Below are 26938 nucleotides of genomic sequence, written 5' to 3'. Positions count from 1 at the left end.
GGTCTCTGGCTCGCCCCACTTCCTTGGACACTCTGGGTAACTGGGACCACACCCCTCCAATCCCCCGTAACTATACTCTTTGCTTTCAGCCATCCCGTCTTCCCCTAAGAACCCAGACCTTCCAAGAAAGGGTTGCTTGATGCTGTAGCCACTGACCTCAGAGCAGACGGCACAATGCCCGACTTGTTCCCCTGGACCTCGACACACAGAGAGGCCCCTTCTCTGAGTCAGGGGCTGCCCCAATTCCCAACCCTCACCCTCCCCTCAGGGAAGAATTCCCAGGGCCTGCTGGGACTTGTAGTTTGGGGGCCCACCCCATCCCACATCCCCTCCTGTGGGTCCCAGGGGGGTGTGACAGCTGCTTCCAGAAGTTAAATATAGCAGTTCCACCACAGAAGGGTACATTCAGAATGGAGGCTCTGGAGGAGGAGGAGGAGGAGGAAGAGAAGGTATTGCTGGGAGCTCTTCCCATATGTCTTCTTTTCCAGTGCTAGTCTTTCCGATGAAGCTCCTCTCCCTCTCTGACCCTAGGTCCCAGAAAAATTGCTGACCTGCTTAAAAGAGAAGCAGCTTGGAAACGCTCCCCTTCAATGGGGGGGGGGGGGGGGAGCCCTTCCCAGAGGCCAGGCCATGAGACCCAGAGTGCCGTGAGAGATAGCTGTGGTGTAATCATCACTTCCTGTCCTATAACCCATGACAATTTTCATTCAGTCAACAAGTATCTTTGTAGTACCCGCTCTGTGTCCCGGGCATTGTACCAAGCCATGAGGCTTTTACAAAGAGAGGCAGAAGCCGGTACCTGCCCTCAAGGAGCTCACACCCTAATGAGGAAGACAACGGGAAAATAACTAGCAACCTAGTAGCTCTGTTCTCTCCAAGGAAGGTAAGCTCAAAGGAGAAGCCGTAGTTATTGTTGCTCCGTCCCATCCAACTCTTGGTGACTCTGTTTGGGGATTTCTTGGCAGAGATACTAGAATGATTTGTCATTTCCTTCTCCAGCTCATTTTACAAATGGAGAAACTAAGGCAAACAGGGTTAAGTGCCTTGCCCAGTCACACGCTATCCAATTTCTGAGGAGAGATTTGAACTCGGTTAACTCCGCCCCCTAGCTGCTAACTGAAATCCCATCTTGTACAAAAGCCTTCTCCCTTCTCAGTTCTAGTGCCTGCCCTCTGTTGATTCCTATTTATTTACCCCGTATCTAGTTTGATTTATATTTATTTGTTTACATTAAGTTGTAAGTTCCTGATTTTTGCTCTTTTTGTATCTCCTGCACTTAGCACAGTGCCTGACACAGTAAGCGCTTAATAAATGCTGATTGATTGATTAATAGCTGCCCGAAGGGGAGTAGGGGGGGACTGGACCAGGCCTCTTGGCGGTAACACTATCCAATGTCTGAGGCAAGATTTGAACTTGGGTAAACGCACCACCTAACTGCTAACAAAAATCTTCTACAGAAGCTCTCTCCCTTCTTCTACAGAAGCTCTCTCCCTTCTCACTTCTAGTGCCTGCCCTCTGTTGATTGTTTCCTATTTATTTACTCTGTATCCAGTTTGATATGTATTTATTTGTTTGCATTAGATTGTAAGCTCTTGTTTTTTTGCCTCTTTGTATCTCCTGCACTCAGCATAGTGCCTGCCATAGTAAGTGCTTTGAGACTCAATAGATACCTCCCACTAAATATAAACATACACAGACATCAGCTTTTCTAGGTGAAAGATCATGTTTTGGGCTTTATTTGTACCCCCCAGAATTTGGTAGTTTCTAACACACTTCTTGATGTTGGCTATTGGTTTTGATTCAAACCCTCTCCCTTTTTTTAATTTAAAAAAATATTTTAATGGGATGTCTCCCATTAAAGGGTCAGGGTATATTTGGTGATTTGTCAATGAAATTGCTTAAAAATAAATCATTTTAAACTAAATCATAAGAACCTAATGGATTGAGATTTGGAAGCCTCGGGTTCTATTCTTTTGTCCTCAGTTACTTGTGTGATCCTAGGAGGGTTACTTCGTTTTTCAAGTTCTCTTTTTTTTTCCTTGCCTGCAAAACAAATGCTGATTGATTAATAGACGTCGGAGGGGGAGTAGGCAGGGACTGGACAAGGGCTCCTGGTCTTGGAGGAAACACTATCCAGTGTCTGAGGCTAACTAAAATCCCATCTTCTACAGAAGCCTTCTCCTCCCTTCTCAATTCTAATGCCTGCCCTCTGTCGATTGTTTCCTGTTTACCCCCATCTGGCTTGCTTTGTATTTATTTGTTTGTATTAGATTGTAAACCTGGGGGGTTTTTGCCTCTTTTTTGTATCTCCTGCACTTAGCACAGTGCCTGACATAGTAAGTGCTTAATAAATGCTGATTGATTCATAGCAGTTGGATGAGGAATAGGCGGTATTGGACAAGGAAAGGCCTCTAGAAGGCAAGATTTGAGCTGAGCCTTGAAGGAAGCCTTGAGAGGCAGAGAGGAGGAGAGGGAAAAGAGAACATACCAGGTGTGGACCATAATCATTGCATAGACCACAAAGGGCAGATATAGGAATGGATCAGTGGAGAGGATCATGGACCAGACTTTGAGGTGCTTTACTTCCCCACAGAGAGGATTTTCTATGTGATGCTGGAGGTAATAGGGGACCATAAGGGCAGGGGGTGACATGGTCAGACCTTCAATTTATGGCCCAGCCACGGAAGGTAGGTTGATAGTAAGTTGGCATTTAATAATGAAGAGGTTCCTTATGCCACAGGAGAGGTGGAGGGCTCAACCAGGATGTTGGTTGTGAGTGGAGGGTCACAATAACCCAGTGGGGTAGGTAACGTAAATGTCCGAATTTACACTACCTTACATTACATCTGGTGTTCCAGAGAGACCAAAAAGACTCCCCCCCTCCAATCCCTGAGCGGAACACTAAGCTCTCATCCAGCAGCAAATCCAATTTTTTTTGTTACTATTATTCCAGGTCTTCCCGGCCAGTCTAGGAGTCCCCTGAGGGCAGGGAGGTGGCCTAGAATTCTTTCCTTCCGGGATTTTCTTTCCCTTGGTTGAGTTGGATGTTGGCTTGCCCAATGACTGAGACTTGGTGGTTGTGGGGACTCCACTTTCACTAAATCCTTCCTGGGAGCCGGATTCCCAGGGGCTGAGTCAGGGGAAGAGAGAGGAAGCTCTCACAGCTGCTGGTGAGAGTATTTGCCAATAGAAAGCTCAGCAGGCTGGGGCTAATTTGAGCAGTTCTTGTACCTCTGGGGAGGGGCAGCCCTTTTCCTTTGCCTGTGAGTGAAGGGGATTCTGGACCTCCTCCCTCCACTTGGGTTAATAACTGTCCCATGTGTTCACTGTACTCACTTTAAACCTGATTGATGGTGGGATCGACCCCCCCATTTTACAGATGGAAAAATTGAGGAGTAAAGTGACCTCCCTGGGGCTCCTAGTTGAGACAAAGCTGCTTTTTCTCCTCCACAGCCCCACAACCTCTATCTTAAGGGCTTACTGTCAACAGAGCATTTAATGTGCAGCCACTGACCAACTCCGTGACCTTAAACAAACCACTTAAACTCTTTGGGCCTCAATTTGCTCATCTGTTAAATGGTTGAATCCTTTCGGCCAACTCTCCATGACTCCACTTGGGGGTTTTCTTGGCAAAGGTCCTGGTGTGGCTTGCCATTTCTTTCTCCAATTCATTTTCCAGATAAGTAACCTGAGGCAAACAGATTAAATGGCTTACTCGGCATCTCGCAGCCGAAGCCATTTTTTGAACTCGGGTCTTCTTGACTCGAGGCCAGGCATTCTATCCACCGCACCAGCTAGCCGCCCTTGTCACGTGGGTTTAAGTGTAAGTGCCTGGCCCACTGATTGAGTGAAGGTGGATTGGGCGCCTTTGGCAAGCAGGGCCCTGCTGGGCACACAGCAGGCGGATAAGATAGCATCTCTGCCCTCGAAGAGCGTGCCGCCCGCCATCTAGCTGAGGGAGCAGACATACAGCAACTGGAAAGGATGGGGGAGAGGTGTGATTAGATAACAGGTCATGTGGAAAAAGACCTGGGGTTTTTAGTGGGCCGCAAGTCTGATATGACTCAACAGTCTTTCGTGGCAATCCAGCAAGAGGCGGCTGCTTAAAATCCCCCCTGCCTGTAGAGAGGCTGAGTGTCTGCAGAGTGAAGGAGCTTATTTCCTGTGCCGAGCCCCAGCCAGATCCTGTAGGGACTACAGGTGGAGGGCGCCACATTTTAGGGACTGGAGGAGGGGAGGAGGATGAGGTTGGGTAAGGGGTCTGGAGACTTCACCTGAAGTGAGCTTCATAAGAGTCAGCTGAAGAAATGAATGATGCTTCCCTAGGAGAAGACTGGAGGGGGAGGGAAGGAGGAATAATTGATAAATAATCAAAAAGTCTGTCAGTGAAGGAAGGGTTAGAGAGGGGGAGGGGATTGGCCCTAGTGTAGAATTGGAGGCTGATGGGAGAAGTTGCACAGAATCAAGACTCTTGACAATTAGAGTGATCCTAGAACTGAATGTCTCCTGAGGTAGAGAAGGACCTTAGTACCATGGAGAGGGTCAGAAAGATGGCCTACAGAGCAGTTGAAGGAACTGGGAATATTTTGGATGAAAAAGAGACCTCAATGTGGATAGAATAGAGATCAAATTATTTGAGGGTCCTTTGTTGTTCTTATTCTTGTAAATGGCAAAGAGGAATATAAAGACCCTGGGTCGTTGTTCAGTCGTGACCCCAAATGGAGTTTTCTTGGGAAAGATATTGGACTGGTTGGTCATTTACTTCTCCAGCTCATTTGACAGATATAAAACTGAGGCAGACAGTTAAGTGACCGCCCAGGATCACAGAGCTAATAAGTGTCTGAGACAGGATTTGAACTCAGGAAGTTGAGTCTTCCTGGCTCCAGACCCAGTGCTCTATGTACTATGGCTCTAACCTAGCTGCTTTAAAGGGCATACTGGATACTGATATCAGGAAACAATTTGAAGAGTTCCAAAGTAGTGAGCTCCCTGACATTGGAGCTATTCAAGAAGAGATTAGCTGGTTGTTTGTCAGGAATGTTGTATAGGAGATTCCTGTTTGGGAGAGAGAGAGAGACAGAGACAGAGACAGTGTGTGTGTGTGTGTGTGTGTGTGTGTGTGTGTGTGTGTGTGTGTGTGTGTGTGTGTGTGTGATGCACTAAAGAGACTAGCTCCCCCTGAGACCCACATCTCAACCAATCTTCTTGTTGCTTTTGGACATAAATGTATCAGAGCACTGAGCGAAATTTGAGGCAATCTATCTGGTGCAACTTGGGGAAACTGAGGCTTAGAGAAGTAATTTTGCCTAAGATTATCCAAATAAGTAACAGAATTCACACCTGGTTCCATGCTCTCTCTGCCATATGAATAGGCAAGCTTCCCCACAGTAGGAATAAGAATAGTAAGGTTCTTGGTAGGCAGAGCTGGAGGTTAGGTCTGTGAGCCTTTGTGCACTGGGTGTCTATAAGAGGCAGAGAGCCTCACCCCGTGGGAGGATTGGTCACCTGGGACCACCTGTGCCAGTGAAATCACAAGTCCTTCCTTGATAATGTTCTTGGTCCGGGGGGCCCAACTTACATGGATGAGCGCTGCCTTGGTCTGCTTTGGTACCCACAGCGCCCCATCCACACATGCTTCCTTCCTCCCCATCTGCTTGGGCCACCCATGGTATTCTTTCACCGGGGGAGCTTCAAGTGACATGGGGACTTTCCTTAACAGCCCTGAATGAGAGTGAGCGGCCAAGGGTTGGATGACTGATTCCTTGTTCCCCATTTCCTTTACTGGGTAACAGACCTCCATCCTGGGTGTCCCCCTCCGCTCCGGGCTCCTAACCTCCATTATTCCTTTCCCTTCTCCCCCTCCTCTTTGACGAAGTGATGTTTTCCTCCCTGCGCCACAATCAGAACCCTCCCCTGGAATAAAGTACCACCTCTAAGCAAAACAAATCAAGTTGGCCGTGTATGGTGATCAGTATGTTCTGTTCTGTGTCCATAGTCCGCCACCTCTCCAAAGGGGAATGGGAACTATACTCTACCGACAGCCCATTGAAGATAGTCACCAGGCATTTATTAAATCCCTGTTGTATACCAGACATTGTACTGGTCACAGCTGCTCAAGACATTGATCAGAGTTGTTTCAGTCACCAATTCTTTTAAAGACAGTGGATCTGCTTTCTGCTCCTCTGGCTCATTTTACAGATGAGGAAACTGAGGCAGACAGTCAAGTGACTTTACTTGCCTGCGGGTAAAGCCAAGTCTTGGGAGCGGAAGAGGAAGAAGGCCATGCTTCAGCTCACCTCCTCACACTGCCCTCACTTCCTTGGCCGCCTTTCTAGCTCTAATGGTACCAAGTGATGGATTCTTTGTGTGAGAGTTGGACATCAGAACTCAACCAGCTCAGGGAATGGTAGAGCGTCTGGAACTGCTCTGCTCACCTCCTCTTTCTCTTTGCCTGACTCTTTTTTAGCTCATCCTTGGCCACTCAGATGGGAAGCTTTTCCCTCTGCCCCCATAGCCAGAAAGTTGCTCAGTCCTAATGATTCTTCCTATGGCCCTAAAAGGTCTTCGGACCATAGATTTAAGATGAGAAGATAACTTTGAGACCCCATAATCTGACTCCCTTGTTTTATGGATGAGGAAATGAAGTTTCAGAGAATTCAAGTGACCTGCCCATTTTATAGAAGAGGTAAACTGAGGCTTGTATGTTCTTTGGGACCCCTTTTAAGGTTTTCTTAGCAAAGATCTTGAAGGGATTTGCCATGTGCTTCTCTGGCTCATTTTCCAGATGAGGTAACTGAAGCAGAGTTAAGTGACTTACTCAGAATCACATAGCTAGTGTATGAAGCCAGATTTTAATTCAGGTCTTTCTGACTCCTGGTGCTCTTTCCAGTGCTCAGCAAAGGGCAGGGTCCCTTTTGGGAGAGGTGGGGGCTCTCCATTGTGCTCTTCTGATCAGGCAGAGTTTGGTGAAGTGGGGAAGGGGAACAGGCATTACTCTTGGCAGCCACCGCCCACCATCAAGGCCCTGAGGTGGTTGAAGGCTGCCAGCACTGATAAGCTCACCCTTTGGGGGTCCTGGGATTGAGAATGCCCAGGTTAACTGCATTTTGTCAGGCCGGATATGTTTTACTGGGATCTAGAGACAAACTTTCTCTCTGGTCTGGGGAGACTGGTTGCTGTACCTCTCGGTGTTACTGGCCCATCATGCCCAAAATGTCTCCACTAGTTCCACTGTCTGGTTCTGGCCTTTTCCACGTCCTTCTTAACCTCCCAGGCCTCTTGAGAAGCTCTCCTTGCTCTGACCAGCCTTGCTCTCAGAGAAACTCAGAGATGGACCAAGGCACCTTTATTGAGACCCACTTCCTGCCTTCTCTCTCCCGGGGCCATGTGGATCCTAAGCCTAACTCCTCTTTCCCTCACCCTGAGGAACGAAGGACCCACCCTCTGGAAAGGGTTCTCAGTCATCTGTTAGGGGAGAAATCTGGCGCGCCCTGGGTCCCCCAGAGTCTCTCCTGACAGCAGGTGGCTACTTAGTTTGCCTGTGGGTAAAACCAAGCCTTAGGAGGAGGAGGAGGGAGGAAATGCTTCAGGCCACCTCTTCACACTGTTCCTTGGCCCTCTTTCTAGCTCTAATGGTACCAAGTGACGGATCCTTCTTGTGAGAGTTGGACGTCAGAACTCAAGATGTCGGCAATCCAGGTATGGAAGAGACGAGCTGGGGGAAGGAGAGGACAGAACCCCTCCTCACTTGGGCCAGTTTGGGGCAAAGAGGATTGGACACTGGGCACTGTCCCTTGATGGATGCTCTGTGCCCACTTGGAGGGAGCAGTGTCAGGAGCCCAGAATCTAGAGTCCGACAACCTCATTTTGTGTGCGGGCTCCTCTCGTCTCCACTGTGGGATCTGGAGCCAGTTACCACCTGTCTCTCAGGGCCCTGAGTCTCTCATCTGTAAAATGAGTGGCTAGGTGATCCACAGGTCCCTTTAGCTAATACCTCCTGATTTCTGGAGCTCTCCAAGGCAGAGTGAACACCTCACCCTGCCCCAGGCCAGGGATACCATAGAAGGAATGCCTTCAGGGGCCGTTGGGCCCCAGGAACTGAATGTCAGGGCTGAGATTCTGGGGTTCTCCTTCCCCTTTGGAGCCTGCCCGGAAAGGAGATCTCTCCTTCAGTCTCCTCAGTCCTGGCTCCCTTCCTACTTGTCCCCTCACTTTAGCTTCTTCACTTCATTGGGAGGAATTGTTAGAGCCAGGGAAGCCCTCTGGATGTGGGAGCTGACAGTCGAGGGTGGGACTTCAGAGCTGAAAGGGACCTCAGAAATTATCTGGTCCTGGAGGCCCAGCCAGATTAAGCGGTACTCCCTGGGGCGCCCAGCATGCCAGGGAAAGAGCTAGAACTAGAATCCAGGGATAAAAACCAAGTTCTTCCCTCTAACTTCCTCTAATTACAGGAGTGTTATCCTGTGACACTTGATGCAGGGTGGGAGGAGGGGGCCTGGACTGGGCTCTCCACTGGGGTAGCCAGGGCTGGGCTGGGATCTCCACTGAGAAGATTAGGCTGGGCTAGGCTCTTCACTGGGGGGTGGAGGCTGGGTTGGGCTCTTCACTGGGGATGAGGGCACAGGATTGGGCTGGGACCTCTACTATAGGGGCTGGGCTGGTAGGATCTCCATTGGAGGCTTGGGCTGGGCTCTCCATTGGACGGCTGGGTGGGGCTCTTTACTGGGGTAGGACTGGGTTGGGAACTCCATTGGAGGGCTGGGCTGGGCTGGGCTGGGATCTCCACGTGGGGAGCTAAGCTGGGATCTCTATTGCAGGGGGCTGGGCCAGGCCCTCCAATTGTGGGAGGAGGGGGGAGTGCCGAGTTGGTCCTCCTGATGGGAGAGTGGGCTGAGACTTCTTCAGGTCCCCTTTGGGGATGGGTGCCTGACCCTCTCTTGTCCCTCTGTCTGACAGGCCGTCTGGCCATCCGGTACAGAATGTATTGCCAAGTACAACTTCCACGGCACAGCCGAGCAAGATCTGCCCTTCAGCAAAGGGGACGTGCTCACCATAGTTGCTGTCACCAAGGTAACAGTCACCCAGCAACGGTGGACTCCTTTTTCTCCTTTCTTCTTTCCTTCTCTCCCTCTCTTCCCCAATGCTTGGTCCCCACTGTGACAGGGGACCTTCCCTAGGGGAGAGCCTGTTTAAGAGTTGGGGCTTCTAGGTCTTCACAATGCTTAGCATCTCAGTCCCTCCCCCAGTTGCTCTTGGGGTCATTTGTTGTCATGTCGGTCCCCTTCCATCTTAGTCCTGGACCCTCTTGTGAGGGGTCGGAGTCTCATTCATCATCAGGATGGGGCGGCTCTGGCAGCTGGCGCCCCATTCACATGTGCACCTCCGTTCCCTCGCCAGGACCCTAATTGGTACAAAGCCAAAAACAAAGTCGGCCGGGAAGGCATCATTCCAGCCAACTATGTGCAGAAACGGGAAGGAGTGAAAGCCGGCACCAAGCTGAGCCTCATGCCGTGAGTAGCCGTCGGGGGTCGTTGGGAAGGGAGGAGTTGGTTCTCTGGGTCCAAAGGTATCCTGTGCCCCAGGAAGGCCGCAGACCCTGGGAAGCACCTGCTGGGCACAGAGCACTGTACTGGATGCTAATGATGGTTTGAAACTTAGTTCCAGGGTGTCTTTGAGTGTCATAGCACAGGAAAAGAACATGGGCAGATGAAGTGATGCACAGAAAAACACTAGAGAGTTGTGGGCCAGAGTGCCCAAGAGGGCAGGGAAGGAAGGTCCTAGGAGGAGGAGGAGACCTCTGGAGTTGGACTTAAAAGCTACATAGTCAATCTGGCATTTGATGAGAAGGCATGGAACAGGTGAGCAAAGGGGTGGAAGGAAGTGAGACAGCCTCCAACAAAGCCCGTGTTGGAGTGGTGGGAGGTGTGGTGCTATGTTTAAGTCAGCATTCAGCGCCTCCGTAGGTGGACTTGGGCCTGAGAGGTCAGGAGCTTAGGAGGAAGGCAGAAGAAGGAAGGGACACGGCCCTTGTCCCTGGAAGCTCCAGGTCTATTCAGGGAGACAAAACAATTACTATTGTTGTCATCCATAATATTAATTAATAATTCTTAGTAATAAAGATAAAAGACTGCTCAGAGAGAGCTGGCTTTGGAGCCTGTAAGATTATGGCTTCTGACCCCCACTGATTCTGTGGCCCTCAATAAGGCACTTATACTCTTAGCATCCAGCTAGCCTCTGAGAGTAAATGGCGGAGAAGGTGGTGGTGATCTGCTGTGAGTTTCCTCACCTGGAGCTCCCTTCTGTAATGAAACCACAGTGCCCTCCCTGTCAGCAACAGCGCTTATAGTAACAACATTTCTAGAACTCTTTTCCATTTCCATGGACTTTTCTACGTAACTCACTGATAGCTCGTCAGCACAGGTTTGTCTTGAATTTGCAGACAGGGATGCGGGTTCAGAGAGAGGTGTGATTGTCCAAAGTCGCACAGGTAGGAAGCATTGAAGACTGGAAGACGGGCACCGGTCCCCCGGTGCATCTTGTTACCTCAGTGGAACGAGCGATGTTGTAATGGCAGGTGCAGACATTGTCTGCGCGCTGGTTGTGCCTCCTAATATCCCTCATTCCCCTCAAGGCTCAGCTCTTCCTCCAAGACGCCCTTCCCGCTTCCCCCAGTTATTAGCGCTCCCCCAGGCCATTTTCCGATTACTCGTATGAACTTTGTTTGTTTTACTTATGAACGATGACGGTTTCCCTCAATACAATGTGAGGGTAAGGATGTCTTTGTGACATCGGTCCTTCGCATAGAACCTGGTATGCAGTGGATTCTTAATGAATGCTTCTTGTTATTAAGCCTTGTAGAATCCCATGACTGGACTGATGCTTAGATTCTAGGAAGTGTCAGAGGCGGAGGGATTTGTGTGAGATGGAGAGGTTGGGGGGCAGCGCCTCAGGCCCAAAAGCTAGGGCTTGAAGGATGGGCAGGATTTGGAGAGGCAGAGAGAAAAGGGAACACACTGCTGAGGAACAGCGTGACTAGAGAGTCAGAGATAGGGACAAGTGTGGGGTGTGCCCCAGGGATGGGGGAGGAGCCCTAGCCTGGCTGGCACCAGGTGAACTTCCAGGTAAGGAAACACCACCAAACAGAGCAAGTTACCTTCTCTCCAATTAATAATCTTAGAGAAATGCCTGCAATCCAAAGAGGGTAATTTTCCCAGCTTTGCAGCCAGTATGGGTCTGAACTATAAGATTTGAGCTCAGAACTTCCCTGCTGCAGCTCTGGCTCTCTCCTCTCAGCTTTATAGGACTGTGAGGGCTCTTAACCCCAATTCAGGACTCTGAACTCTGCCGTTTAGACGGGAGGATGCTATTGAAGGTTATGAAGCAGGGGGTGATGTAGATGAAAAGAAAAAATAAAAACAGCAAATAATTTTAGGCCTTTTTGTAGCTCTGAAGTTTACAAAAGCCCCTCTTCTCACATCAGCTCTGTAAGATCAGTATCTTATTCACTCCCTCCTAAGGAAACTGAGGCACAACAGATGTCAAAATCACATCTGCTTGAATGCTCCCTCTGCACAGAAATTGTGTCTGAGGGACCCAGTTTTGGCAGGGAAGGCTGGCTTCATGAATGTGATGGAAGGGGAGAAGGGATCACCCTAAACCAGGGTTAGACCCCAGCCCTAACTCCCCCGCCTTGTGCCCCTTCCCCCAGGTGGTTCCATGGAAAGATCACTCGGGAGCAGGCAGAGAGGCTGCTGTACCCCCCAGAGACGGGCCTGTTCCTGGTCCGAGAGAGCACCAACTACCCGGGGGACTATACGCTGTGCGTGAGCTGCGAGGGCAAGGTGGAACACTACCGAATCATCTATTCCGCCAGCAAGCTCAGCATCGATGAGGAGGTCTACTTTGAGAATCTCATGCAGCTGGTAGAGGTGAGTGACTGGCACGTGGCCGGCCCAGCCCGGGAGTGATGGGGACTCAGCGCCCTTCCAGTTTTTCTCTTTGAAAGCCCTAGAAGCTGCCCTTAGATCTAGCACAGGGATACTTGCCCTCTTGGGGCCACCTGAGAAGGACCCCTTCTCACCTTTGTGGACTTTAGTGCCTCAAATAAAATGCAGAAGAAACCAAATACATTAAAACACAATTAGCGAGTTTATGGAACCTTGAGACCTATGGTGGAACCCTTGGGGGAAGACCCAGATTTGGCGCTGGAGTTCCCACCTTTGTCGATCGTGAGTACGATCGCCTTGTTAGCTCCCGAATGTCTCCTACTGCCAGAGCACAGGAGCTGTGCTTTTAACAGCCACGGAGGGGGGAAATGCAGGATCGTATATTATGGAAAATCCATAATTCAGTAACATTTGAATTTGTATTTCAAGAAGCACAACAGCATCTGTGCACATTTGAAAGTAACAGGTCTGTGTGTGACACATTGAGTCCACAGAAAGTGTGTTTGCTTCCTTAAGGAGGCCCACGGGGTGTGTCGGACTCCCCGTGATAACCCCGTAACCCCCTTCCAAAGGACTGTGGTCTAAGCTTGGGGGCTTACTGCTCCAGAGGAAGAGGAAGAGATTTGAACAGGCTGGATCTGGAATCCCACCTCAGATATTTTACTAGATTTTACTAAACTGGCCAGGTCATTTCACCTCAGTTTCCTCGTCTTTAAAATGGAGATAATAACAATAACAGTTGCCCAGAGTTGTTGTGAGAATCAAATGAGATATTTGTAAAATGCTTTTGCAAACCTTAAATTCATACAGATATTGATAGTATTCTTACTACTAATAGTCATCCTCTTTCTGCAAGACACCCCTATAGCTTTTATTTTTTTAAAACAGTGGTCATTGAGGCTCCTCTCAGGCTAAAAATCCTGATTTTTTTCCCCCTGTTATGTCATGTTTATGCCCCTTGCCATCTTGGCTTCCTTCTGGGGGCTGTTTCTCAGTGGCACTTCACAGATTTCATATAAAAAATCTAGACATGCTGTGTCCAGGGTGGGGGACAGGAGGATGGTCTCCCTGCCTTATTTTGTACACTGTTTCTTAATGTACCTTGTGATCAGTCAAGTTTGGGACCATGTGGTTGCTGTGTCTGATACGAGTCAGTAAAGAGGCCTTTGGAACACCTTTTTAAATGCACAAGAGGATAGAAGGAAGCACAGAAAAAAGGACAGTTTTGAAAGTAATAGATGAAATTGATTAGACTTTTTTTTTTTAAGCACAATTTCATATACAACCCTCTTTCTGTGTTCTGGAACCTCTTTCGGGGTGTTAATGTTCAGAGTAAAAAAATAAAATTTTAACAAAAGGCATTTCCTCAAGCCTGACCCGCCTCCTTTCTCTCCCAGCAACTGACTGACACCCCAGAGTGTGCTGGGTTGGGCTTTGTTCAGCCCCATGGGTGGGCGAGCCAGCCCTGCTCCTCCCCCCAGCTGTAAGCTTCTGCACCCGGGACACACCTTTTTTGTGGGAAACCAGATGAGTGTGTGAGTGCAGGAGGTCTGGGGAAGCCGTGAGTCTTTGGCAGCTGGCAGTCCAGCTGCCACCTTTTACACGTGGAGAGACAGGCTTAAGAGAGGAAACCACTCGCCCCAAAGTCCCACAATGGTCTCGTGTTTCCGTGGCCGAGCTGGGGTTTAGCGCTGGATGTCCCCACTTCCCAGCCAGTCCTCGTTTGTCCCATACAATGTCTTCCTCTTCAGTGTGCATTTATACATGCAACACCATCAGACACACAGAGAGGTCCTCTCCCCCTTCTCCATAGGTCCGCACACACAGATACACGGGAGAACGCGGGCTCTTAACCAAAAAGTCACATGACACATGTACCTTGCCCCAGACATCCCCTCCACTCCAAATGCTCCTGGGAATACGGGATTTGAAATCAGGGCTTGGTTTAGTATTTAATTAATTGATTTCATTAATTAATATCGTTACCTTGTGAGCTGCTGAGGACAGGAGCCTCTTTTTGTCTCTTTTTGTAGCCCCAGCTCTTAACATAGTAGATGTTTACAAATGTTTATTGATTGAGTTACTCTCTCTGGCCCTCAGTTTCCCCATCTGTAAAATGGGAATAACTGTACTTCCTGCTTCGTAGGGTTGTGGAGTTCAGCCAGATGTGTAAGCCAAAATAAAGGCATGTGAATATTAATAACCTTGTAACGACTATGCGAAGAGATCCACGAGGGGCCCTGGAGCGGGTCCTCTCCCTGTTCTCCATCCCTGCCTTGTAGCCACTCTGGGCTGCTGTAGCCCATCACTTGGGGAGCTTTACTGCCTCCTTCCCCTCCCCCACACCACCCCCCAACCCTCCAAGCCTGCGGCTGCCTCAGCCTGATAGGGACTGGAGTATTTCCGGCTGAGGCAGGAAACTCTGCTCCCCAGCTCGCCCCCACAGAATAACTTATTCCATTACCCACAGCGGGGGAGGGGAACCCGTGGGGATGAGCTCAGGCAGCGAAGCCCCCAATATCCCCTGGCAAGAAGGAGGGTCCCTTCGATGTTCAGGGTTTTCTGCCACGTTTTGGAAGTGGGGGAAGTGATACCGGCTGAGGAACTCTAAAAATCGAGACCAGCTTTCTCCAGTAATTATCTCCTAACTTTCCTCCCTCTTTGCTTCCCCATCATCTCCTTCCTTCTCCATTCTGTTCCTCCCCCCCCCCCCAAAAAAAAAAAAAAAAAAAATTCAGACCACTTGGAGTTTAAATGTTCACAAAAGGAGCCAGGGCTAAACCAGCCTAGTCCTTTTCTGCCCTCTAGTGGCCAAGAGTGGAAGTGCACCTCGGAGCTGGGAGCTTTCCTCTCCAACCCCCAACTCTATATGAAAGCATTCTGCCAGTCCCGGGAGAAAGACAATGATTGAATTAGGCACAGTCCCCTCCCACGGATTGATCTCTATCTCTACCCTTTCTTTCTCTCTCTCTCTCTCTCTGTCTCTCTCTCTCTCTCTCTCTCTCTCTGTCTCTCTCTCATTCTCTCTTTCTCCTCTCTGTCTCTGTCTCTATCTCTCCTTCTCTCTTTTTTCTCTTCCTCTTTGTCTCTGTCTCTGTCTTCTCTCTGTGTCACACACACACACACACACACACACACACACACACACACTCATTCACTCTATAGTATACATTAATGCCTCAGAAACAGAGACCAGTGTTTTTGTGGTCTGAGGTGAGAAAACATTATTCTCGGCATGGGGTGGGGGCAGGGAGGAAATTGGGGGAGATTATAACAGTAATAACCATAGTATGACAGACTTGGTTCTTCTCAACATTCAGCGATCCAGGGCTGATGGAAAGCGCCATCCGCCACCAGAGAGAACCGTGGTAGATCAACACACACTATGTTGTATAGTATAGTAATTGTATAAAATACAAGTACCTTGTTTTCCCCTTCTTTTTTATGATTTTTCTCTTTTGTTTTGATTTTTCTCTCCCAACGTGATCATTATGGAAATATGTAAAAAATGAATGTACACCCCCCAAAATTTTTTTCACCTGTAATTGGGAAAATTAAAAATAGCATTAAGAAAAAAGAATGTTAAAAAATAAAAACAAAAAGGTAAAGAAATTTAAAAATGATAATCGTATGACTGATGTAAGGTTTGCAAAACCTTTTCCATTACCTGTGAAATAAGCGCTATAGATATCCTCCCCATTTGACAAATGAGGAAACTGAGACTTTGAAAAGCTGAGTCACTTACTTGATTGTGGAGGCACAACTAGTCAATTTCAGAGACAGGATTCGAATCCAGATTCAGCATTCTAAACTGTATCAAGCTGCTACTTCTCCAATAGATGGACAGGGAGGGAAGCCATTCTAGGAACAGAGAACAGGGAGCAAAACTAGCAATTATTCTCATCATTCATTCTTTTTACTTTCTTTCATGGAGTTCCAGTAGCCGTGGTGCTGGGACAAGTGGCTACCCTGCTGTGCCAGTGGATAAAATAGCTGCTTTTTGTAATTGGATAAAAATACTAGAAAGAAGATGCCTCCCGTACTCCCTGGGAGTGTGTTTGATGCAACTCAACCAGCAGACGAGACACCCTCCCGTGGGTTTCGATCTCCTTGGCCTGCTGCTAATGTTTTTAAAAAGCTTTTCGTCACTTGTAGCCGAGACATTTTGTGTGTTTGGTAGGGTGACATTTAAGAGAGGTTTCTTCCCAATTAGTGTCATTGTATAATTGTGTAATTGTGGGGCCATGGTTCGGTCTGTGATGATGTCTAAGTCTGGCCCAGGGTATTGGTCCACAGGATATATTTGTAGGACAAGCTGGACTTGGTGATCCATGAGAGATTGGGACCTTTTGAGGCATAATTCTAGTGACCAGGTTATGTCTTGCTAGAGTCAGCACGGTATTTTTTACAAATGTGAGAATCAAACGAATTAACATAGCTTATAAATGCTAGTAACTGTTACTCTTTTCTTTGTTATCATCGTTACATAGATTCACCCATTTCTGTGCATCCTCATTATCCCCTCATAGCCTGGCAAAGTTCCAACTCAGAAAGGATCAGATCCCTACAAAGTATATTGATTTAGAACATTATCTATGTTGTATCGTATTTTTAGTTATTTTGTTAAAACTTTTCCCAAGGACATTTTGAACCTGACTCCTGGCTTACAAGTTGGACTGGGGGCTCAGACCTTCCCGACATCAAGTCCCAAACCCTCTTCTGTACCTTCAAGTCACAACGACCTGCTCCCAAAATGCTTTCATGAACACTTCTGTTTCCACCAGCAAATTCACAGGACACTTGACAGCCATTTGCTTGCCACTTATTGATAATATTGTTATGGTTTACATAGTCATTTTAAACTAGGTGGTGCCAGAGTGCTGGGCCTGGAGTCAGGAAGACCAATTGGGCTTTACTCACTTACTGGATCTGTGCCTGGGCCATCATTTAACCTCTTTCTGCCATATATTCCTCCCCTGTAAAATGGGGCTCATCATAGCAGCCATTTCCCAGGTTATTATGAGGATGAGGTAACTTTTCATTTGCCTAGAGATAGCTTTGTTTCTTTTTTTAATTTTATTTTATGTCTAAAAACTGCCCATTTATACCCTTTGACCATTTATCAATTGGGGAATGACTTTGATTCTTATAAACTTAACTCAGTTCTCTCTGTGTTTGAGAAATGAGGCATTTCTCAGAGGCAATTTCCATAAAAAAATTTTTTTTGCCTTCCTCCTCATATTGGCTGCATTGGTTTTGTCTGTGCAAAAACTTTTATTTAATGTGATTAAAATTATCATTTTACGCTGTACAAAATAATTGTGACACACTGTATAAATGCTAGCTGTTACTATAGTATTCGTGGTACAATGGAAACTGGCTCTATGCTCCAAGGAAATGAGTGGAAATTCCTCCTCAGGTATTAATAAGGCAAATCATTCCTTTCCTCATCTGGAAAATGGGACAATTGAACTGAAAGGCTTCCAGGATTCCTCCCGGCTCCGAATCTGTGATCTGTTGAGCAAAGGGCTTTTCCTTATTCTCTCCGAGCTCTGCAACATAAGAGCTCTTTATCTTCTCTTTTACAGATGAGAAAACTGAGACTCTAGAATAGCTTAGTGACTTCCTACAATAGTGGAACTTGGATTTGAATCCTGCTTCAGATACTTTGTTTGACCCTTGGCAAGTCATTTAATGTGTGTGGACCTCAGGTCCTCATCAGTAACAATGAAGGCAGGTACTTTCAGGTCTGCGCCAGCTTTAACACTGTAATCCTGCAGATAACACGAAGGAAGGCCAGAGGCTGGGCAGCATCAGGCTGGGGAGAGCCTTGAGTGCCAAACTAAAGAGTTAGAACTTTATTCAGTAGTTGGGAAGTTTGGAGAGTACGGTGAGAGCTGGGAATGACAGAATTAGGGACAGGGAGAGCGTAGGCCTGGGGTGCCAAAGGGTCCTGCTGAGCTTAGGGCTCAGAGCCCCGTCCCATGTCCCCCACCTCTTCTCCCCTCAGCACTACACCACCGATGCCGATGGACTCTGCACTCGCCTCATCAAACCAAAGGTCATGGAGGGGACTGTCGCGGCCCAAGACGAGTTCTCCCGAAGTGAGTGCCCGCTGCCCCTGCCTCCACCCTCCCCTTTGCCCTCTGGAGATGTTGCCCAAGCCCCATCCCCGGCTTCTCACGCTGAGCTCCCTCCCCCAGCCCTAGGCCCTGCCCTGCTCCTTCTCCCTGAGGACCCTCGGGCAGCTCTTTCTCATTGCTTCTAGCTCGTGCCAGGCTTGCCCTGGTCCCTTGGCCCCACTTCTGTGCCCTTTCCCCTCCAGTCCGTCGTCCTCTTCTCCCTTACACTCAGCTTCCTCCCTCCAACAGGTGGCTGGGCTCTCAACATGAAAGACCTCAAGCTGCTTCAAACCATTGGCAAGGGCGAGTTTGGGGGTGAGTGATGGTACCAAGCTGGGATCCAGAGGGGAGAATATCAGGGTGAGTTTGGGAAGGAGCATTGGTACCAAGCCGGATCCAGAGGGGTTAGGGAGGGAGAATATCAGGACGAGTTTGGGGGTGAGTGTTGGTACCAAGCTGGGATCCAGAGTGTAGGCTGGGGGAGAGATGAGCAGGGGTCTTGACCCCTACCTGTCATCCTCCAGATGTGATGCTCGGGGACTACCGGGGGAACAAAGTCGCCGTTAAGTGCATTAAGAACGACGCCACCGCTCAGGCCTTCCTGGCAGAAGCTTCAGTCATGACGTGAGTGAAGAATGGGGCACCGAGGCTGGGGAGGAAACTCAAGTGAGTGGGAGCTGGTGGGGGAAGATTTGGGAGCAGCATCTGAGCAGCCCCGATGGCTTCCTTCTCCCCAGGCAACTCCGGCATAGCAACCTCGTGCAGCTACTTGGGGTGATTGTGGAGGAGAAGGGGGGCCTTTATATCGTCACGGAGTACATGGCCAAGGTGAGCAGCCCTCTCGCCCCCCCATGTCATTCCCCTTTCTTCACCTTATTTCTATTATTCCTCCTTCCCCGCAGTCTTGTTTTGCAGGGGAGGGCGACATTTTCCAACCCTTCCCTATTTCCCAAAGAACTTGAGAATTTTCCCAACACCACTGATAGCATCTGTGACCCAGAGAGATATTGGGGGAAAGGAGGAAGCTGACAGTCTCTGAGAAAGAGACACGGGATCGTTCTGGGTTTCAGTCCGGCCCTTTTACTTACCTCTGTGACCTCGGGCAAGACACCCACTGTGGACTGAGGGGGCTGAGGAGCCAAGGCCTCTGATCCTGGGCTGTCAGATGAAGGGGTCGGCCTCCAAGAGCTCTTGATTGATGATTCTTCACGGATTTATTTCCATCCTAGGGCAGCCTCGTGGACTATTTGCGATCAAGGGGCAGGTCGGTGTTGGGTGGAGATTGCCTCCTCAAATTCTCCCTGTGAGTACCCCAGAGCTAGGGGGAAGAAGGGCTGGGGAAGGGGGACTTTCATCCCCAGGGATTGTCATTTTTAAAGTAAAAATGAGGCAGGCCTTGAATCCCTGTGGGTGGAGCCCAGTGCTGGGCACTTTGGAGGGAGAGAAGCCATGTTCTGTCTGCCACCTCCTCCTCAGGGAGCTTCCTGTCTGAGGGGGACGCGGGGTTTGTTGTAAAAGAGATGGATTTTGAGTCAAAAAGACTCTAGATTGTTGGGGGGAGGGTCAATTGGAGTCAGGATCACACAGCTGGTATCTGAGACTCAGGGCCTTCCTGACTTCAGGACCAGTGCTTTATCCACTGCCCTAACCACCCCGATGCCTCTTGTGCAAAGACCCAAGTTGGACCCTCACCTCGAGCAATTCTAGCTGCGAGGCTCTGGGCAAGCCAGTCAGCCTTACTCGGACTTAGTTTCCTTGTTTGAAAAATGGGGAAAACAATATCACTCATCTCCCTGGTAGTAGGGGAGAGCCAATGGGCTAATGATCCTTTTACCTAAAGCACTATATGAGGCTATCGTGAGGATGATCCTGATGCTTATTGGGTAATGGAGGCTCTCAAGGAAACTTGTTTGTTCGGCTTCGTGCTAAGTGGGGGGGTAGGAAGGCAGGGATGAACCTGCCCCTGAACTCAAGGAGCTTGTGCTCAAGGTGGCGGGGGGGATGTCCACCATGACTAAATAGGAAGCTGGCACCCTTCGGAGCGGGGGGAGGCTGCGCCGGGGTAGGAGGGGGCGTCTGAGCCGAGGCTCTGCGAGACCCTGGGGGGGGGGGGGCGTGTTCAGAGGCAAGGAGGAGGAGGGCTCTGCGACTCCAAGTCTGTCGCAGATTTGGCGAGGGGGAGACGCTCAGACGGAAGCGGCCGGAGCCGCCCCTGATCCCCGGCCCTTCCCTCCCAGGGACGTGTGTGAGGCTATGGAGTACCTGGAGGCCAACAACTTTGTGCACCGGGACCTGGCGGCCAGGAACGTGCTGGTATCCGAAGACAACATCGCCAAGGTCAGCGACTTCGGCCTCACCAAGGAGGCCTCCAGCACCCAGGACACCGGGAAGCTGCCCGTCAAGTGGACGGCCCCCGAGGCCCTGAGAGAAAAGGTACGAGTAGGGGCGGCCCCCAGGGTCCTGAGAGAAAAGGTACTAGTGGGGGCGGCCCCGAGGCCCTGAGAGAAAAGGTACGAGTGGGGGCTGCGGAAGGCCGGCCTTGGGGGCCCACGGGCAGCTGTTCTCTGACTGGGGCCTTCAGCAATTCAGCGCTTCTCCCTGAGCCCAGTCTCCACAAAGAGGTTCCATTGCCAGTCCTGGGCCTCTTCTGGCTCCGAGCGGATGCTCCCTTGGTCATCCATGACCATTCGGGCTGAGCCCTGGACCCCAAGCTCCCTCCTCCGTTCAGTCGCCGCCCCCCCCCCCAGCCCCGGGCAGGTTAGGTCACGGTGGTTGCCCTCCCCCTCCCCACCTCCAGCCTGGCTTTGAGATTCTGCTCCTTCCTCCCGCTCAGAAATTCTCCACCAAGTCTGACGTGTGGAGTTTCGGGATACTCCTCTGGGAAATCTACTCCTTCGGCCGAGTGCCTTATCCGAGAATCGTAAGTCACCAGGTGAAGGGAGCACATGGGGAGACTTGGGGGAAGGTCGGGGTCTCAGGGGGAGGGGAGGAGACTTGGGGGAGGGTCGGAGCCTCAGGGGGAGGGTCGGGGTCTCAGGGGGAGGGGAGGAGACTTGGGGGAGGGTCGGGGCCTCGCGGAGGCTCCAGCGTTCCCTGGTCTCCCCCCAGCCTCTGAAGGACGTGGTCCCAAGAGTGGAGAAGGGCTACAAAATGGACGCTCCGGATGGCTGCCCAGCCGCCGTCTACGAAGTGATGAGGAACTGCTGGCACCTGGACGCCGCCAACCGGCCCACCTTCCTGCAGCTTAGGGAACAGCTAGAGCATATCAAAGCCCACGAGCTGCACCTGTGAACACCAGGGTGGGGGTGGGGGCACCCCATGGGCGTCCCGTGCCACCCTCTTCAATCACCTATCTCCCCTACCCTCAACACAAAGACTGAGGTGCTGTTGAGAACTGGACCAGCTCAGACTGAATCCCGTCCTGGGAAAGACTGTGCCCACCTTTCTGGCCTCCCCCCAGGACAGGCCGGAGACAGGGGGCGGGACTCGATCCTGGGGGGAGCAGCCGCCAGGTCCTTGATCCCAAAGTGATGCGGCCTCCGGCCCTGTCCCGGCTCCCCCCCAGCCCGATCTCCCCCCGGCCTCCCGCCACCTCTTGTCCACCACAGGAGGCCCACGTTGGCCTGTCCCTCTCTCACAGGACAGCCGAGCGGGGACCAAAGGGGCTTGGGGGACCGCACTGAAACGGGAGGAAGGGGCGGACTCCCTTGTCTCCCCCTATCCTCCTGGCTCCTGCCTGCCTCTCCTTCTCATTTTCTTCCTTCTCCTTTTTTATAATTTTTTTGTGTTTTTTTTTTAATTTTCAAGTTGAGGAGAAAAAAAAATACCCCATGTTGGGCATTTTACAAGAAGTACGAATCTCATTCTTCATGTATTAAGGGCAGAGGGAAGGGAACGGAGAGCAAGGAAACGCCCCTCTCCCCAGGTTCTCCCCCTCCAGCCCTCGTCAGAAGCAGCCCCGTGCCCTCCCCTGCCCGTCTTCCAGCCTCGGGCCTCGTGTTTGCGCTTGACCCTGTCTCAATGTTGCATGCCGATCCCAGAGGCCTTTGCGTTTCTGTCCGGTGCTTTAATCTCATGTATTGCTGCCCACCCTGTGAGATGAAACTGTAATAAACCATTCCATGAGGACACCCAACCTCCCTGCGTCCTCTCTGGGGGCCCGCCTCCCTCCACACCCCCACCCTGGGGGGGGCCCTCCCGAACCCGGCTGGGGCTTGAGAGGATCCCCCCCACGCCACTCTCCCTGTCATCCTGTCCATTCCCCTGTCTCTACGAGCAGGACTGTGCTTGTCCCGTTGTACCGAGTGAGGGGAGCGGCGGGGGCTTCTTGGGGAGATGTCAGCTGCCTTCTGTTACCTGCATGAGTGTCTCGTGTCCGTCACCATCAGCGAGCTCTGGCCTCCCTCCCGCTTCAGTGGGAAGCCCGCCTCTCATTCCGTGGGGGTCGGGCCCGTGATGACGGAGAAGTCGCAGATGGGTGCCCGAATTCTCGTGCTGTTGGCTCTGTGGCTTGGGGGTGGGGGTGTCTTCTGCTGTGTACCTCCCTGGTCCCGTCCCCAGCCCCTCACCCCTTCTCCGGCCCCCCAGCTCCCAGGTCAGAGTCACCGCAGGTGGGAACAGGTGTCAGCCGTCTGAGGCCTTTCAGACCCCCTTTATTTTGAGGCTGTCGAGTATGGAGAGGGGGGGAAGGAAAGGGGCTAACGTGCTCTTGGGCCACGTTGGCGATGGGACCGTGTTCCCTGGTGGGTGGCTAGGGACGGAGGCAGAAGCCCGAGTCCTAGGAGAGACCAACAACTCACAGGCTGGAGGGTTCATGTATGGAGCCCCTCCCGTACGTCCGCCCCAGGCAGGGGGAACCACGAGCCCAGGCCGTGGGGAATTCACGGAGAAAGACAAGGCTCCTGGAACATAATGGCGAGGGGCTTAAATGCCCCTTGAGTCTTAGGGACTCTGTGTCCCACAGTGGCGAGATTGGTGTTGGAGTACATGGCTAGGGAGTCCTGGAGTCACCATGACTGGGTCCTGAAGACTGACGAGATTTGGAAAAGGGGGAGGAGAAGTGGATGGAGGTGGGGGGCCAAGAGTTCTGTGCACCCCTCAAGGGTCCAGGCGAAAGGCTGGGTGGAGAAAGGTCTCCCTTGACCAGCAAAGTTTGCTAACACATCAGCTCCTATTGGGAACAGCCTGGACAACCCCTTCGGCCACACAGCATTTCCTACTGCTGATCTTGTAACTCTTACTGGAGTCCCAGAGGCCACACACAGCCCTTGAATTTGGGGGTCGTCCACACCTAAGCCCCAGTTATCTCCCCCTTTTTAGGGCCCGATCCTCGCTCTTTCTCCCAGGGCTTATTCCAGGGGGGAACAGATCGGCTTGATTGTGACACCCAGAGAATGGGGATGTTTGTGTTTGCCCGGGAGCGTTATTTGTGGCTCAGGGACTTAGCCCACACGGACATGCTGAACCCTGGCTCGCTTGTCCAATTCCCCCATCCATCCAGTGGCCTCCTGAGCTCAGTAAGGAACCTTTCTTTCCTTGGGGGACACCTTAGTGAGAGACTTGATTGTAATCATACCAAACACATTCATCCTGGCCCCAGAGTTCACAAAAGAAACTTAAATTGGACATCTGGGCCAACTAAGCATCCTAATCGGAATTCTCCACCCCCACCTCCCCAAGAAGTCTCTGGCAAATGGTCATCCGGCTTCTGGGTGCAGAGGAGAGCTCGCTGCTTCCAGACAGCTCAAACTTCCCCTCCATTCTTCCTCCTTCTGCACAGCCTATTATAGTAGCCTCCTACCTGGTCAGCCTGCCTTTTATTTTTTCCCTTTTGTAACCATGGTAAGGTTTGGGATAGAAGGTTCCCAGGTGGGCACGTTCCTTCCACCATTGCAGAGCGGCGCCTTCTCTGCAATTAATTGCCTACGGTACCACCAGGTTAAGCGTGGTCATATGTCGTGATTATTTATCAAAGCTAGGACTCCGAAATCAAGTCTTCCTGCTTATGCACGGTAGCCAGAAGGATTTCTCTAACACCTACCTCTCACAATCCAGCCAGTTTTATACTCCCGAACCTTCCGTGGCTCCCTTTGGCCTGCTGAATAAAATCCAAGCTCAGCCTGGTAATCTGGGTGCCTGCCTATCTCATGCCTACTGTACCTCTATAACAGGAGTTCTTGGACTTCAGGGGGTCTGTAAACTTGGGGGAAAATAACATCATTATTTTCATCAACCTTCAGTTTCTCTTGTAATCCTATGTATTTTGTTTTGTGCCTTTAAAACATGGTTCTGAAGAGATCAGTGGACCAAGGACCATGACATAAAATGGGTCATTGTGAGGGGGGCCCCTGGCTGGCCATCAGTACTCGTTCAACAGCCCCATCCTTGCCATAGCAACTGTTGGGATTGGTATGGCACTCGGGGCACTCCCCTGCCCCATTAACTTGCTTAACCTTCAGCCCTCAAAGAGGCACTAAAGGTAGCGTTTATTAAATGCCTCCATGTGCCCAAGCACTGTGATGAACGCTTTACAAATAATTTCATTTGATCCTTACAACTACCCTGGGAGAGACTTGCTATTATTACCATCCCTATATTACAGTTGAGAAAACTAAGCCTGACAGGTTAAGGGCTTGCCCAGGGTCACGCTGCTAGTTAAATGTCGGAGGCTGAATTTGAACTGAGATTTTCTTAACTCTAGGCCCAACACTATCCATTGTAGCACCCAGAAGCTTTTCAGTGGTGCTGGTGCTGGTGCTGGTTCTGGTTCTGCTGTGGTGCTGATCTGGTGCTGGTGCTGGTTGATTCTTGTCCATTCTCAGAGGACCAAAATGATATCACTGTTACAATCAAATGACAGTGTGTGCAACTGTGGCCGATCGGACCAATAGGAGCCTGGGATGGCCTGCCACAGATCCGGGACAAATAGTCCATGTGGACACTTGGGGGTGGACAATTGGAGAGTCTCACGTTTCTCCTGAGCTGCTTCGGTTCTGCTTTCTTCATAGAGCACAGCAGCTTCTCTGATGAGGGCACGCCATGCTAGGACCTCCGGGGCCAGTATCTCCCAAGGCAGGCAATCAGGTTTTTCAGAGAGATCTCGAGAGCGTCCTTTTTCTGACCACCACATGAGCACTTGCCCTGTGTGGTTTCCCGTAGAAAATAGTCTTCTAGACTACATGTACAAGTGTGCATTTGGTGTTCAAATACTGTGGCCAGACCAGTGGAGTTGTGCCTTCTGCAGCAAGTCTAAATGCTGGGCAGCTGAGCTGAAGAAAGGACCTTGGTGCCTGGTATCTTAGCCTGCCAGGTGAGCTTCGGAATCTTCCTTCTACAATTCAGATGGAAGTGATTCAATTTCCCAGAGTGGCGCTGATACACTCTCCAGATTTCACTGACAGCAACAGTAGTAGTGGTGGTGGTGATGATAGTTGTACTAGTGATAGTATTAGTAGTAGTGGTGGTGGTGGTGTAGTAGTGCTAATAATAGTACTAGTAGTAGTGGTAGTAATCGTGGTGGTAGTACTAGTAATGGTAGTAGTGGTGGTGTAGTAGTACTAGTAATAGTACTAGTAGTAGTAGTAATGGTGGTGGTGGTAGTACTAGTAATGGTAGTAGTGGTGGTGTAGTAGTACTAGTAATAGTACTAGTAGTAGTAGTAATGGTGGTGGTGTAATACTAGTAATGGTAGTAGTGGTGGTGTAGTAGTACTAGTAATAATAGTAGTGATGGTGGTGGTAGTAATAGTAGTGGCAGTGGTGGTGGAGTGGTGGTAGTGGTAGTATTAGTACTAGTAATAGTACTACTAGTAGTGGTGGTGCAGTAGTACTAGTAATAGTACTAATGGTAGTGATAGTAATGGTGGTAGTAGTAGTACTAGTAATAATACTAGTAGTGATGGTGGTGGTGGTATGGTAGTATTAGTAATAGTACTAGTAGTAGTGGTAGCAATGGTGGTGGTGGTGGTACTAGCAATAATACTACAATACTAACTAGTAGTAGTGGTGATGGTGGTGATGGTGGTAGTAGTAGTAGTAGTAGTGGTATTAATGATGGTGGTGTGCTAGTAGTCGTAATAGTACCAGTAGTAGTAGTGGTGGTAGTAATAGTGATGGTGGTGGTAGTATTACTAGTAGTAGTAGTAGTTGAAGTAGTGGTAGTATTTGGGATGGTAGGAGGAGGAAGAGGGGGTAATGTGGGGCAGCTAGATAGATAAATTGCCAGCCCCAGAGTCAGGAGGACCTCAGCTTAAATCTAATCTCATACAAGAAGTCGCTGTGTGACCCTTATCCTATTTGCCTCAGTTTTCTCATTTTTAAAATGGGGATCACGCGGGATGCACGGTCCACTGTCCTGCTGCCTCATTTCATGGTTAACTTGCTGGGTGTCCATTTTGCCTCAGCGGCTGTGTGCTCTCTGAATGCTCCATGAGGACTTGGAGGAAATCCCAATCGATCACACAGTATGACCAGGGGGCTGGGAGTGTGCTGGTAACATAGCAAGGAGACCAGCCTGGCTGGAGTCTTCATGTACAGAGAGAAGCAGGGAGAGGAGGCTGGCAAGGTGGGCAGGCGGGATGCAGGGGGCCTTGAATGCCAGGAGAGCTTAGATTTGATCCCACCCAACCTGAGCAAACAACTTGTGGAAGGAGGGAGGGGCTCTGCTCTTGGGCAGCCCGGGACAGGTTCTGGCTTTTCCTTGGGCTGTCCTTCCCCAGCCTCCTCCTGGTCCTCCCCTCTTCTTCCTCCCAACTCAGGCCAATCTCCAGGAGTCCCTCCCTCCCTCCCTTTCTTCCACGTTGATACTGGATCCACTCTTCCAGCCTGCTGGAGATAATTCCAGGGCAAGGGCAGGTCCCTTCGATCTGGGTCC

The 26938-nt window shown here is 50.3% G+C and overlaps 1 protein-coding gene across 2 annotated transcripts in view; it reads left to right on the top strand.

The window, feature by feature from the left end:
* CSK (C-terminal Src kinase) overlaps nt 1-22202 on the top strand; it is a 35953-nt gene extending 13751 nt beyond the window's left edge. Inside the window, exons 1-13 of one of the 2 annotated variants that reach the window (XM_051982239.1) lie at nt 772-883; nt 7627-7698; nt 8956-9069; nt 9397-9509; nt 11708-11927; nt 17956-18049; nt 18317-18382; nt 18592-18691; nt 18805-18895; nt 19297-19370; nt 20305-20500; nt 20901-20987; nt 21176-22202. In XM_051982239.1, the coding sequence (XP_051838199.1) occupies nt 7684-7698; nt 8956-9069; nt 9397-9509; nt 11708-11927; nt 17956-18049; nt 18317-18382; nt 18592-18691; nt 18805-18895; nt 19297-19370; nt 20305-20500; nt 20901-20987; nt 21176-21358 (1353 nt within the window). In that variant the 5' untranslated portion in view covers nt 772-883; nt 7627-7683 and the 3' untranslated portion in view covers nt 21359-22202. Of the gene's footprint in view, nt 1-771; nt 884-7626; nt 7699-8955; nt 9070-9396; nt 9510-11707; nt 11928-17955; nt 18050-18316; nt 18383-18591; nt 18692-18804; nt 18896-19296; nt 19371-20304; nt 20501-20900; nt 20988-21175 lie in introns of those variants that run through there. The other variant, XM_051982238.1, reaches the window with a different exon arrangement.
* Nucleotides 22203-26938: the final 4736 nt, after the last annotated feature.

The sequence above is a fragment of the Antechinus flavipes genome, chromosome 2 (genome assembly GCF_016432865.1).
Source record: "Antechinus flavipes isolate AdamAnt ecotype Samford, QLD, Australia chromosome 2, AdamAnt_v2, whole genome shotgun sequence".
NCBI lineage: Eukaryota > Metazoa > Chordata > Mammalia > Dasyuromorphia > Dasyuridae > Antechinus > Antechinus flavipes.
This window is presented reverse-complemented; position numbering and strand designations above follow the sequence as displayed.